Genomic DNA, 14,087 nt, shown 5'->3' with positions numbered 1-14,087 from the left:
AAAAGTGAAAATAGTCTATTGTTAATGTCTTGCTTTAGTTGAAAAACTTTATGAATAGAAGATCTCTTGGTATTTGGGACATTTTAGTACTCTGGATTAATTCAGAATGCTTCCTGGATGGTCTTCCTCTCACCTTCCTGGCTTGTACTGTAAGGCAGAGCTCTCTGGCAGTGGCTGGCACAGAATGATGGCACTGGCCAGTTTCAGTGGAAGTGGAGTGGAAGGCTCCAGTTTCTAAGGTTCTCTGAGATGAGATGCCAGATAACTGTTACTGCTGTTGTAGGAATGTACAGATGCACTACCCAGAGCCCCAACCTCTGAACCCTGCAAAAATACAAAATCTGAGTCTATACTATTCAGGACTGTTTCTGAGGTAGATTCCAGGAAAACTTGTGTGCATCTCTGTCCTGTCCTCAGTGGGCCTTGTAGGATGCTCTTCATGAAATGTTTTCCCTGGGGGGAGAAGGGGCCAGGAGCCCAGGGCAAGCAGATATTGCCTGGTTTGCCTTGTGGCAGCGCAGCTACTCCCTCCTGACGCTGGGCAGCCCAGCCCAGCCCGGGTTCTTAGAAAGTCCCTGGAAATGCCACATGAATAAATGCCAGAGGAGTTAACCTCAGTTGCTCAATTCAGTTTCCTCTGGGGCTCCTGCTCCCGTATCATTTCCTGCCACGGAGCTCTGCGCTGACATCAGCGGAGCCGCAGGCTCTCGGGGGATGAGCTCACCTCCGCCCGGCCCGGCCGCCCTTGGGCCGGTTCAGCATCGCCCCAAACCACAGCCAGTGCGGCTCCTTTCTTCTTCCTTTCAGCCCGAGCGGGGCCCGGGCAGAGGCAGGAGGAGCCCGTTTCCCTGCTGTCGCAGGGAGGTGGCAGCAGATGTGACAGGATCAGCGGATGCTGCGGTTGCTGGGACGGGCCGTGCAGAAGGCGATAGCGCAGCCCCAGCCGCTATCGGACAGGGCCTCTGCTCTGGGGAACGCCTGCGCTTCTGTGAGCACAAAAACGGCCCGACATCAGCGGGGATCAGCATGCACATGTGAAACCAGGCAATCCTCTGGAAAACGTCTTAAGTTGTTATTTGCTCAGGAGCTTGAGATGGAGTGGTAATCCTGGCTTAAAACTTTTGCCTGGGAAGGAAAAGGGGAAGCATGCTGTGCTGGCTTATTGGAAACTGTAGGTCCTGGGGCTTGTTTGCAAGCACGGTGCAGCTGTAGCAGCTTGCAGACAGGCAGCTTCTGGATTAACCCATTCTCTGGGTCTGGGTTTTACTGGGGTATTATATGCCTGTAAATTTTTGTGCTACTCAGTGCAGGAGGCTACTGCTCTGAGACTTGTTAGCTGGAGTATGTGATCACATAATGATCTGCTACAGACACAGCCAGAGCTTTGGCCACTGAGGGCTTTGGTGGGCTTTTCCCCCTTCCAGGTGAGGATTTTTGAGGTGCTGCACCAGGGAAGGGATGGGAGGGTACAAGTGCTTGCCCATCCTGCAGGTTGTACACTGCACAACTCTGAGAAGATCTGCCCTGGACTTCGTGTCTGCAGCATTCAGATGAATTGCTGAAATAAACACTGACTCTGTCTCAGTCTGTTATGGAGAAAATCAAGATATGCAGCAAGAGCTGCATTAGAAATATGCAAGGTTTGCAAGCCTCCAGTGGGGCAGAGAGCTGCTTTAAAGCCAGCTGGTTTTTATTGCCATGGCCTTTGCCTGGGGATCTGGCTCTGCTTTTCCCAAGGCACTGGTTATGGGAGACTCCAGGTTATCCAAGAGCAGGCAGAAGTTTGTTCATGGATCAGGCTCAGCTGTGTTTCTACCTGTAGATGCTACCAATCACAACTCCAGCATTAACATTTCTGTTCTTCTGGGTTAAGAAGCATTTGGGGTTTTTTCTGTGAGTACCATTACTGAAGGATTGATGAATCTCATTTCATAGGCTCCTAAGCCACAGTGGCAGATGTGGTTTGGTTTGTCTGAGTAACTTCTTGGCTAATGGACTGTAGGTGTGAGGGAGAAAGAGGTTGCTTTATGGTAGAATTTCCAAGTGCAAAGCCCAGAAGCACCTTAGGATCTTGCTCCTTTTTTTCTATCTTGCCATCCTTGCATTCTTTTTCGTACAAACTTCGTCTACTTTGTTTCCTCTGCTGCCCCAATGGTCAGTTCAGCTCTCCTGAAAGCCAGGGCTGAGGCACGGATCACAGCAAGCCTGTGTAGCCAGAAGCATTCCCCACTCACCATTTCCAGACATTCTGCACATCTACTTCCCTGGTGTTTAATACTGGGTAGGGCACTTCATGTACTTGATGTCTCATGAGGATTCAAGGAAATACATAATTACTGTCAGCAGAGGTGTTTGATGAGTGTTTGCAGAGCAGAAACCAGTCAATTTGACCAGACTGTCACTTGTGGGCCCTCAGTAGCCTCCTGCTGAGCCCTGCTGCCAGGGAAGCCATTTGTGTCAGGAGCTCCATTTAGCCTGGGGCCTGTACAAGAGCAATGGGAATGTTGTGAAGACCTTTGGTTGTTGGGGAGTGGATCCTTGTCACCTCTCAACCTTGTAAGAAGTGTACTCTGTAAGGGATACTGGGCAGCAGGGCTCCTGGACTCAAAGCTCTAACCCTCTGTCTCCTGTGATCTTTCCTTTAGACATCACTGGAAAAGACGGCTCCAGGTCTGCCAAAACCACTGGTCTTAGGAGATGTCTGAGTCACATCCCTGCTGCAGCTCAGTAATGTCCCACCTGTTTGTGTCTTGCTGAAGCCAGAGGAGTGGAAAGCAAACAGGACTTTTAATGTTGTATTTCAGATTCTTCATTTGTGATAATTTTAGCCAAGCTCTCTCCTGTTGCCTGCGGACTTGCTTACCCCTAACATCCAAACAAGGATTTAGGGGAAGAAATGGCAAATTGCCTTGTTGGAGAGAAGCCTTTTACAGTTTGTAGTATATCTTCTGTGAGTATAATGATTTCTCTTTAAAATACTTGGATCACCCGGTGCCTTGCCCTGCCACAGAGAGCAGTATTTCAGCAGAAGTTGACTCAGCAATACAGATACAGGAAAGGAAATCTATTTACACAGCTAATGGCTGAGCTTGTCTGCCATATCACCTCTGGCAGACTGATGGGGCAGTGCCAGGAGTTAAGTTTTGCTGTGTTACCCCATAGAGACTGTATCTGAAAGACAGTCTTTGCGTCCTTTCTTGACTATTTCAGAACAAAAAACCTTCATGGCATTTCCAGCTTGCCCTGCACTGCTGTTCCAGTGGCCAGTAACTTGCATGCTTTAGGGGAAAGTTTGCACCCCGATGTCTTAGGGATTGATTCTGAATTTTTTATCTTAATGTGATCAGCTCAGGGCCGTCTCTATAACTTCTGGCCTGGTGGCTCTCCCCCCAAGTTTGATAGCAGCTCCAAGTGCTTACAAGCTTAGTCACAGCCACTGGATTTCATCTCTTCAAAGGAGTGTCTCTAAAGAAGCAGTTACACAAAAGTTGCTTCCTTGCAGAGCCTCAGGATTCAATTTAAATGAGTTTAAATTCAGTCCCTAACATGCGTGTGTGGGGTCCTCTAGTGTCACAACCATGCAAATAAAAGCTGCTGATAGTTCAGTTTGGGGAGACAGCAGTAGCCAGTTGGTTTGAGATTGTTGCTGGCTGCTCTCAGTTTTACACTGTTTGCAGATTTGTGCTTTTGGTGTCAGAGCTGTTAAATTCTGAGAAATTGAGGGTATTTCCAATATCCAGTTGCAAATAGTGAAATCCCGGTGGTATTTTCCATCTCCTGGATGTTCTGCCTGCCTATTAAAGGGACAAAGTGGATATTTCAATTATCTCTGACAGGATGTAAAATTGGCTAGCTTTACAGTGTTAAATATTTAAACAGAACATAATTGGCTTTAAATTTATGGTGGTGCATAGCAGAAACCCATGAAATGGCTCTATATATTGAACTCATTTATTATCTTTTCATCAGAGTTCTGTTCCCTTGGCAAGTATTTATTTAACACAAGAAAATGTATGCAGAATTAAGAAGGGCTGAATGCAGAGATAATAGGGGGAAAAGTGGTTTTTTTTTTCCTTTTGGGTCATTTTGTCCAGTCCATCTAGTTTAGTACTGATGAGTCCTGATCCCATTATTTCTGCTTAGTAGTGATGAGTCCCAGTCCTAATTCTGTGTGGTATCTAGTTTGCCCTGAGGGTGTGTATGGAGCTTGGTGGTCACAGATTCTGCTTAGTAGTGATGAGTCCCAGTCCTAATTCTGTGTGGTATCTATCTAGTTTGCCCTAAGGGTGTGTATGGAGCTTGGTGGTCACAGCACAAAACTGCATCACAGATAATCTTTGTGCCTCCACTACCAAATAGCAGAGAAATCTAGGACTAAATGGATTAGATCACAGGGACTGACCTAAATCCTGTGCTATAGGATGAGCTGTGCTGCCAGATACAAGGAGTTTGACCCCCAGCTCCTGCTGTGGGGATTACTCTGGGTGGGACATGACACAAGTGACTCTCTACTGTTGATGGTTACATGAGAAGGTGCAGCTGATGCTCCCCTGAATTCTGCTGCTCTTCAGTGCACTCACAAGTTCAGCTGCAGTTCATATCCTCATTCAAAGGTTACTCCAGTAGCAGACCAATATATTTTACCAACTTCTGTGCCTGATTTTCAGTTGATTTGGCAGGTTCAGTACTCTGTTTGCAAGGCTATACTGCCCATTTAATTAACCCCTGCTACCTGAGAGAGCAGTAGCACTTGCAGTGTGAGACTGTAACTTCAGCTTCTAAATGGATTAGGGATTACATCTGTAAGAGACTCAGGCTTTTCCTGTGACATCAGTCAGTCCTTTCTCAGCTGGTGGCATGGAATAGGGGTGCACACTGCCTTGGCTAGATAGTGAATCCATCTGCTTTAGGTCAGCAGTAGTGCTCTGGGAAGTACCTGCAAAGTACTCTTAAAATTAAAAAAAAAAATCTAGTCTTTGCTACCTCTTACCACTCCGCTAAAAAAAAAAAAAAGAAAACAAGTTGTTTCCATAAAAATGCAGGTGCTGGAGGAGAACAAAGAGAATTCCACTCTTTTAGGAGCTCTTCTGTGTGTAGTTGAAACCCCAGTCCATAACTTCAGCTTCCATGTTTACACAGAGAATTAGAATGGAAATCCATGCCTGTGAAAGGTGGGCAGAATTCCAGACAGCTGCAGGGAGCTGGGATTTCACACTGGATCACTTGGATTGTCTTTTTTAAAATGACAAACATTTTTATTTCCCATATAGTTAATTACCTTTTCTGGGTAGACAAACCTACCTCTAAGCAAGTGCATGTCAAGTGTTTTTAAGCTCAGGCAGTTTTGGTCTGACTTGGCCAAAAATAAGAGGTCATTACAGTTGGTTAAACCACACGAGGTGAGGTGAAGTTTGTTGTCTAGCAAAGTTTGGAAGTTTCCCATAAATGGTTTTGGTGAAGGCATAGAGAGTGTTGGCAACTTGCAAATTAGCCTTGAAGTTTGTTAAATAAAGGTCTTGAACAAATGCCCCTCAGGCTCCTGCTTTGCCTCCTCCTTGTGCAGCACCCTCAGCACACACAGACACATCGCTGGATAAGGTGAGTGTCTCTTGACCTGGACTTTGGGGATTATAAACAAAAATCTGGTTGTTCAGGAGCAGCCCCAGATTGATGTGAAAACAAGAAATAATAAGCATGAGGAATCACACATGGAGAAAATCATCCAGCCTCCTAAGCCCAAATGTGGGTGCCTAATTCCATCCTTTTGTGTCTCTTGGAGGCTTGATTGGAACACAAGCCAGTTCTGCTTCACATGCACACCCAGAAGTGTCCACAGTCGAGTCTTTTTCTCCCCCACATTGTTCTGTGGGCTATACAGCTATTTAGCTTTAAATACAATTAATTCTCTGCCTGTGCACCGCCTCTTGAGTTCATCTGACAGCTTTCCTAACTAGTCCCAAGTCTTGGGGCTGTGGGCCAGATGAGGCAGGAGCAATTCTGAAATACATCAGCAATGTCATCATGTTCTGTTCCCCTCGGTGTGGGCAGAGCTGCAGGTGAGCTGATGAACTCCTGGTTTGTACAGGAATTCAGCTGAAGGGTAAGTTGGGATTGCTTTTTATACCCTGGATGCCCAGGACTGGCAGCTGGAAGCTCCTGACTTCTCCAGCAAGCCTTTGTGAGAGATCCGAATTTCTGTGCTATAGAACACTAAACTTTGACCCCCACAGAGCTTCCCCTTCCAGGTTTTTCCCATTGAGTATTGTTTTTGAAAGAGCAGGGGAATTCACTGCACACAAATTACCAGCAGATACTGGGGTAACACTCCAGCAGTTTCTGTGGGAAATTGCAAATGACAGGGGAATAAGACAATCACACTAGACTTTCATGTAAATAGTTTAATTATATTTCAATGCTTTAAAACACAGAAACACTTGAATTAAATTACATCATAATGCTTCTGCTAAATTATACATCCAAGAACTGTGAGAGGAGGCGCTATGGAACTAAAAGAATATGAGCCCAGCAATTACCCATAATATTCTTTTAGTCTTAATTTCTGTACTTTTTTACTCTAAGGGCAGTTGTCACAGGACAAAGCCTACCATCACAGGGAGAATGGTTCAAGAGAATTCCTCTGTAGGTGTGTTTGTTGTTGCCCTGCAGCACACAGAACTGGCACAAGGGCACACACTGGGCTGAGGCATTGAGGAAACAGCTCAGCTCACACTTGCCTTTTGTTGAGTTTAAAACAACCATTTAAATTCCAGTCCTGAGAGTTCTGGAGGAAATGCTGCAATTCAAGACAGCTGGACATCCCTAGTGCCACATGTGTCCCTGTGCTGCTGCAGAGCCTGGAAAGGGGACGGGCAGGGAAGGGAGAAATCAGCTCTGTGGCTGCTCTCAGCACTTGCAGGAGCTGGCAGGTGTGTCTGCGTTGGGAGGTTTTTGTCTCTCAGCTGATCGACGGGAATACCCACAGACAGCCTCCAGATTCTAAGGACCTAATCTGCATTACACTGAGTGTTTGTACCCATGCACCTTCCTTCCAGCAGGATCCCCGGGGGCAAAACAGCAGCAGCCTGGGAATGCCTCCTGCCACATCCCCTGGCAATGAGGACTGGGCTGTTTTTCACACTCCAACCCCTAATATATCCCCAAAAATTCCTAGTTCTAAAAAGACACCTGGATACTGAAACACTAAAGCAATTTAGCCCTGCAAAGCTGCCCTGAGGGAAGCTGGAAGAGGGAAGGCTGGTAAGGAGCTGTGCCCTGCAGGGGTCAGGGCCACAGACCCAGGAAAGAGTCTGCATTTAATGAATGTGGGAAAAACAATCACACGGGGGAAGAACAAAAACTAACTGGCAGGTCCAAACTTCCAACAAAGCACATGATACTTGAATTGCCACTCTGAAACAACTCCTTGCATAAAGCTTTAGATCTGCATTCAAATTCTGGCTTGCCCTGATTCCCTTTTAACTGGTGCTGTGGATGGAATAAAATCTGATTGACAAATGCCTGTAACAAAAGATCAGAAGTTGATCAGGGCAGGGCTGGGCACTGGTGCTGCTCCCTGGCTGCTGTGCTGGTTGGCACCACTCAGGGCCAGTGCCCACGAAAAGGCTTTCAGCCAACAGACCCCCACACTGCACTGCCACGTGCCAAGGTGGCCAGAGACCCCTTGGCACTCTCCCTCCTGCAGCCCTGAAGGATGCACAGGCAGAGCTTCAGGGCTGTAGCTTCAGGGCTACAGGGAAACCCCTGGCTTACCTGTCTAGTCCCACCTACCTGTTCCTAGCAGGTAACTCGAGCAGAGGCTAAGGCAAAGCTCTGTGTTCCCTTCAGCAGGAAGAAGAGAAGGCTCTGACTGCAGGTCCTGGCAGGTAAGGAAGTACAAACCAGCTGTTAGTCATCTCTGGGGGCAAACACTAGGCTGTTGTTGAGCCAATACATGTTTTTCCTTTTTTAAAAGTATTTCAAAGCTTAATGTTTTTTCCTGGATAATGCTCTGCACTGTAGAAACTTCCCTGAGCCAAAGCAGGAAGGGATAAATGGTATTGGAACCTTAGTTCTGCTCAACTCCTCTTTGTGGCCCAAGCACTCTTATTCCTAGCTCAGCCTCAGGGCTCACAGAGGCAGACAGTGATAGTCCCTGGCTCTAGCTGTGTGAAATCCCCTGTCTGTACAGGAGCTCTAATTTGGGATATTCAGCCACTTCCTCAGATTAAGATGTTATCGGCCAAATCTTCAGTTTCACTTTTTCAAGCCAGTGAATTCCCCATGCTACAACGTCACCCTGGTGCACATTTACCAGCAGCCACAGGCCTGGGAGGGGATAATCCCATGGTTGTGTTCTCCTTGCTGTGCCCCAGGCCATCCCTCAGCTGGGGCAGGCAGCTCTCCTGGCTCAAAGAGGCTTTGCCACCAGTCCCCAGCCAGGGCTGGCCAGAGCTGTGGTCACTGCACAGAGGCTCATCCATCACTTTCCCTGGGGCCTGGGCATACAAAGCCAGTGGAGAAGTTTCCTGAAATGAAATTTCTCTCTCCTTCCCTGACCAGAGAGCACAGCTCTGTGCTCTGACAGGTTAATCTACACAAAGCAGGCACTGTTCCTAAGCTCAAAGCTCGGTAGGTGGTGTCAGGCAGTGCCAGCCCAGTAACAACCTCAGGAGCTTTTAATGGTAACACACACACCAGAAAATCACCACTGCCCTCACAAAGGGTTTGTTTCCCAGAGTGCTGGCACCTCCTGTGCCCATGTGTAACACAAACCAACAGGTGCCCAGCTGGGCTCAGCGGATCAGCCATGCTTGAGGGAAGTCACTGCTTTGCTGGCTCCATCCTCCTTGTCCCCAGCAGGATCCCGGAGCAGGGCAGGTCCCGGTCATGCATTGATGGCGTTGGCCACGTCGGTGAACACGAGGCGGCTGGGTCTCTGCAGGGCTCCCTGACTCGGCAGCAGCACCTGCAGGGGAGCAGCAGAGCTGAGAGCCAGCACGGCTGCCCTGGCTCAGGGCTGCACCTTGGAACGGCACTGGCCCCTCCCAGGGGAGGCTGCCCGGCTAACAAGGCGTTAACAAGGCTGTGACAGGGAAATACAGCAGGCTGGAGACTTAGTCAGCACATCCACGCCAGTTTAAAATCCCCGCATCATTGGATTACTGGGTCTCACTATTTATATATACAAGGCAGCGTGAAAAGGCTTGAGATATCAAGAAGGCCTGGAAATGTGCCTTTGCCTGAACATGAGCTGTTGTTTTAGACTCTCCCTCTCTTTTTGTACTGAATCTTTAAACTCTTGTACTTCCCAGGCATTAGCAAGAGGGATCTGAGGTATCCTGCCGGCCAGTCTGTCCCTGGAGAGGATGATTCTGGTTTTGCTGAGCTGAGGTTAACTCTGGCCTTACAATTTCTCCTTTACTACCTCCAGGCAAGCCCCCTATGTGCATTAATAGAGGGATCTGATGACCTAGTATGTGCTACTCAGAGGACAAGATCCTTTACTTTTACACCACATTTCCTGCTTTCCAAACTAGTATATTTCATATGTTGGTTATCTTTCATATTCCAACAAGTCTCCTTTGAGCTCTTTAGCAGGTTGAGAAAATCTCAAGGTAAGTATTTTATAATTAGAGTTGAATTATTTCTTCTTTCCTTTTCTGCCTACACCAAGCTTGCTACAGATTTTCTGAAGGTATAAAGTGTGTGGAAACTCAGAACTGTTTGGGAGAACAACTGCTCCTGGACAGGAAAAGCAGGGGATGACATGGACAACACAGAGTATCTGGAAAGGAATGCATTAAAGGAAAGGTATGTCTGCTCCAAGGACAGGCTGTGTCACTGGGTAAGGGACACCTGTTCTAACCCTAAGCCATCCCTGCTGGCTTTTTTTTATTAAAAAGGCTTTTTGTGTGGTGGTGATGACAAAGGGAACAGACAATACTGTGAAGCTGGACCCAAACAGTGGTGAGAAGCCCTTCTTTCAGATTTCTCCTACCTCTTGTTACACTGGGCAGGAGAGAGCCTCCTGTCAAACACCTGCCTGACTCCTCAGTTCACCCTAAGCACTCCAAAATGCTCAAGTCCCCACCTCCAGGGCTGGCAGAAATGGGGGAGTCCTCCTGAGGTCTTCCCTATCCTGCAGCCCTACACAATCTCCGTGGCCCTGTAAGAAAGCAGTGCAGGTAGCAGTGGCTGCAGTGACCCTGGGGTTGCTGCCTACCTTGCTCTGTGATGCCTGGGCAGATGCTGCATCTCGCCCATGTTCCAGCAGCTCCTGCTCCAGCTCATCCTGCTCCTCGGTGGGATCAAAGTTGTACATGGGCATGAGCTGGTGCCGTAGCTTCTCCAACCTGCCCGAGGGAGGGGAGGGAAAGGGTTGGTTGAGAAGGACAGGGCTCAGGCTGCTTCCCCACCCCACTGCTGAGGCTTTCTGCAGGCTGCTTCTCCTGCTGCACAGGGATTCTGCTCCTGTGGCTCTTGTTGGATGAGGCTAAGAACCTGCTACATATAGCTGGCAGGAGTGCAAGACACCTAGAGCGCAGTTACAGGGATTAATTGCCATCACTAATCTATGTTGGCAGGCATTTACACACAGAGGAATCAGGATTTAAGTTCTTGCAGACCTTAAAAGATTAGGCTTTATGTGGAGGGACAAAAGAAACAGTGGAACATACTGGCTTGGCATGTTGTGACTTCTCCCCCTGTCCCTCTGCCCACACCCGCCCGTCCTGCCATGTCACAGTCTGTCACAGCACTTCAAGCTCCAGTGGTCTGAGAGTAGTTTAACTCTGGGGCTGAAGTGCATAATTTAAACAGAAAATAACAATAAATAGAAAATAGGAAAGAGATTCTCACAGGGAGCTGATGCCTGTGGACACTGTTCCTACTCTTGTATCATTGCTCCAGGAGACAGAGCTATGAATTATTACTCAAAGGGTCTCCTCAGAGCTGGATGATGGATGGGGTGGCTCCTGGGAGAACACTGAGTCCTGCCTTTGGCTATAGCTGAGTTTTGGAGTAGAAGGAAACACACAAGCAGTTACTGGCAGTGTCACCACAAGTATCTATTTTGGCAAGTGGGAGGATGACACATTCTTCCCCTGCTTCTCTCTGGGCTTACCAGCACAACCATTATCTCCAGCAGTGCTACTTTCACAGGCCAAGCCTTGGCTGCTCCTGCAGCAGCACCCAGACCTGGGCTTTGGGGCTGGGCTAGGAAATTTTACAGTGGGCAACAGCACCTTCTGGAAGTCTGTGGCCTGGCCAGATCTGCCCCAAGGAGTGAGGGAGGGAGGAGGTACCACAGCTTATGGATCTTCAGCAGAGTCCCTGCTGTGAGATGGAAGAACCAAGACGTGATTCTCCCTGCATGCTGTTCTCCTCTCTATATTCAGCCAGGAGCTTAGCAAGGAAATGAAGACATGAACTCCTGGGCTGAAGCTGCATCTCTGCACTGTGCTGCTGCCAGTTACTGTCACTGCCTGGGCTGCTAGAAAACACAGGAATGGCTGAAACCTGAGATCTACACCTCTCATGATGGAGTGCCCAGCTTCTTTATACACCCATAACCCTCTCCTCTGTTTTGATGCATCTCATAGGTGAAGTGTGATGACTTTGTAGGATCCCTGACCTCCTCCTGCTCAGCTTTATTCTCCTTCCAAAGCTGTGGAGGAGTCTTTGACACTTTGGTGTCAGGGGGATGCCCAGTCCCAGGAGTGCAGTGTGCCAGCCTCAGTCACACAGTGTTCTCCCACAGATCCCTCCCCATCTCCTCCTGAGCTCACTCTGCATTTTGAAGCACTGAGTTCCCTCCAGCCAGTAACAGATCTCACTTACCTCTTCCTCTTCCTGATATACAGAACCTGAAGGAGAAAAAGAAGCATCATTACAGCAGTCCCAGTAGGATGGGGAATAGCTGAGAAGTTTTGGGCACACAGGAAAGAGGTAGAGAAGGTTGGAATCACTGTGCACCAAAGTGGGGGAAGGGAGAAGTGACAATGACACTTCATATGCATCACTGTGAGCTTGGCAGCACATCATGTCTGACACTAAGTGCTCAGTGGCCCATTATTAGGTGTGTTAGTAGGAGTAGGAGTATTAGGTGGATTATGAGGTGCAGCTCAGCACATTTCTGTGGCTGCAGGATGTATGTTGCAATTTTAAGAGTGGATGAAAAAGCTTCCCTTCGTGATTTTCATGTGCAAATTTCCTACAGCACAGAAGTGCTGCTACCCCCTCCCCAGTACAGAGGGAAGAAGCAAAGAGGGAGGGCATGCTCAGGGACTTGCCTCTGTCAGCCTGTGCAGGGAAGAAAGGGAGGCTTTGGGCCTCCACAGCCTTGTTCTGAGAACTACCAACGCTGGATGCTGCTCTTGGGAACTTTGGACTGTTTCCAGGTTTTCTTAGGGGCTTTTGGAAAAATTCCTCCTGGGGCCTGCAATGAAATTTTGCAGTAGGCTCCTCTGATGGCTGTGTAAGTGAAGCCCTTCCTTGTACAAGGAATGGGAGCTTGCTGCTACCTTCTGTTCTCTGTTGGCAGGGAGATGAGCTGGTTACATAAAAGGAGAGCTGCAGCCCTTGCACTGCCCATGGTGAGCCCAGAACTGGGGTTTCTGAGAGCTTCTGCCCACAGCATTAATGGCAAGGTTAGTGACACACCAAACCCTCAAGGACTGATACCCAGCATGCAGAACCTTGGAAATGCAGCCCAGGCTGAGTCTTGCTGACATGGATTCAGGCCACTTTAATTCAAAAAGAATTACCCCATATCCACAGGGGGGACTAAAATGGTTTAAACAATCTGCTTGTAAAGTCAATATGGATAAACTTTCTTGTGGGGCCCAAGAGAAGGTTTAAATCAATGCAGCTGTTCCAGGTAACAAGTCAGAACAGAATCTGCCTTTTTGCTTTTTAATTGGACTTCCTACTGCTATTAAAAACAAATACTGAGACCACATATGGCTGCTGCTAGGCCTGCTGAGCATCCCATTTGGACCAGACCTCAGAAATACTGGAGCACTTGATAAAGGCCTTAAAAAAGAAAGGAATCTCAGGAACTATCAGTTCCCAGCAGTTTTGGGTGAGACTTTAATAGAATGCAAATAAATTATTCAGTGCAAATCAGTCCTAGAACCTCTAGCCACCCTCCACCCTCAAGAGACAGGAATGTTTAGCTGGGCTGTCTTACCATTGCTACAGCCAACCCAATCACAGTAATGATCCCAAAGGAAAGCAGCATGGTGCTCATGCCAGGTCCAGTGCTGGCCATCTCTGGGATTTTGGTGCTGTTGAAACTGGCAGTCTCAGGGCTTATGGTGGCTGTTTGTGATACAGTCACATCCAGAGCTGTCCCTGGGTCTGGCTTGGCCGTGGTGGGGGTGCTGTGATGCCAGTCATGCACAGAGGGTGAGCTGTAACTCATCCTGCCAGCTCTTGGTAGCTCCTGTCACCAAGCTGTTGTCCTCTCCCATCAGCCACAGAAGTGCAGAGCTGCCCTTCCAATCCAGGGCCCCATGTGAGACCTGTCCTGCAGCATCACCACTGATGGGTTTTCTTCAGGGTAGGATCCACACTGGACTTGGCCTAGGACACAATGAGAGCAAATGAGCAGTGCAGAGCTCCTGGAGACAGGCACAACCTTTCCCACAGTGCCCCAATTCACCAGCACAGTTTTTGAATGCCTGCTCAGAGTAAGAAAAATGGTTTTTGAGCTTACTGAGAGCCCCCAAAGTCATGCCTAATTCACTTGGAGTTGGTGACAACTCTCCCATCACTACTCTAGCTTTGCTTTCTTGCAGTCACTTGGAAATCTATGTGGGGACAACCTCAGAACCCTTGTCTCTGGTGTGCCCCAGGTTTCTATCTGCCCCACGACAGAGCATTTTCCTGCTTATGTCTCTTTCTTTTAATTTCCGAAAAGCTGTATTGATTCCCTTATCAGTGGGAACATACCCAATGAAATGGCACTCAGCTGTGAGGCATCCATATCTCAGGATGCTTTTTAGGGAACCAAAGTAGGAGTTCCCTGTTGTGGTGAGTCTCTGCACTATCCATTGTCCCACTGCTGCTCATCCCAGTGCTCTGGA

The 14,087-nt window shown here is 48.2% G+C and overlaps 2 protein-coding genes across 7 annotated transcripts in view; one reads left to right on the top strand and one right to left on the bottom strand.

Moving 5' to 3' along the window:
* Window positions 1–4,211, top strand: part of LOC120495753 (high mobility group protein HMGI-C-like) — a 53,246-nt gene extending 49,035 nt beyond the window's left edge. For all 3 annotated transcript variants that reach the window (XM_039695588.1, XM_039695590.1, XM_039695589.1), the window contains one exon: window positions 2,646–4,211. In XM_039695588.1, the coding sequence (XP_039551522.1) occupies window positions 2,646–2,731 (86 nt within the window). In that variant the 3' untranslated portion in view covers window positions 2,732–4,211. The remainder of the gene's footprint in view (window positions 1–2,645) is intronic.
* A 2,169-nt stretch (window positions 4,212–6,380) lies between these two features.
* On the bottom strand, window positions 6,381–13,598 carry CUNH3orf18 (chromosome unknown C3orf18 homolog). 4 transcript variants are annotated; one of them, XR_005630416.1, is made up of 6 exons: window positions 13,190–13,598; window positions 11,839–11,864; window positions 10,223–10,352; window positions 8,773–8,965; window positions 7,789–7,876; window positions 6,381–6,854 (listed from the first exon to the last, which is right to left on the bottom strand). XR_005630416.1 is itself a non-coding variant. In XM_039734351.1 (4 exons), the coding sequence occupies exons 1-4, from the start codon at window positions 13,421–13,423 to the stop codon at window positions 8,885–8,887; spliced, it is 471 nt and encodes a 156-aa protein (XP_039590285.1). In that variant the 5' UTR covers window positions 13,424–13,598; the 3' UTR covers window positions 6,381–8,884. The 4 variants fall into 4 exon arrangements, 1 of the variants encoding a protein (XP_039590285.1); XR_005630415.1 differs by having other exon boundaries at window positions 7,789–8,965; XR_005630414.1 differs by having other exon boundaries at window positions 6,381–7,876.
* Between the last annotated feature and the right edge of the window lie 489 nt (window positions 13,599–14,087).

The sequence above is a fragment of the Passer montanus genome, unplaced genomic scaffold (assembly GCF_014805655.1).
Source record: "Passer montanus isolate IOZ18808 unplaced genomic scaffold, ASM1480565v1 scaffold9, whole genome shotgun sequence".
NCBI classification, from domain to species: domain Eukaryota; kingdom Metazoa; phylum Chordata; class Aves; order Passeriformes; family Passeridae; genus Passer; species Passer montanus.
This window is presented reverse-complemented; position numbering and strand designations above follow the sequence as displayed.

Excerpts from the sequence above, each read along its gene's own strand:
- CUNH3orf18 (XM_039734351.1), bottom strand. The coding sequence starts at position 13,423 with ATGAGTTACAGCTCACCCTCTGTGCATGACTGGCATCACAGCACCCCC. Across the intron at positions 10,353-11,838 it reads TATATCAGGAAGAGGAAGAG|GTTGGAGAAGCTACGGCACC; the intron begins GTAAGTGAGATC and ends TCCCTCGGGCAG. Across the intron at positions 8,966-10,222 it reads CCCAGGCATCACAGAGCAAG|GTGCTGCTGCCGAGTCAGGG; the intron begins GTAGGCAGCAAC and ends GCTCCCCTGCAG.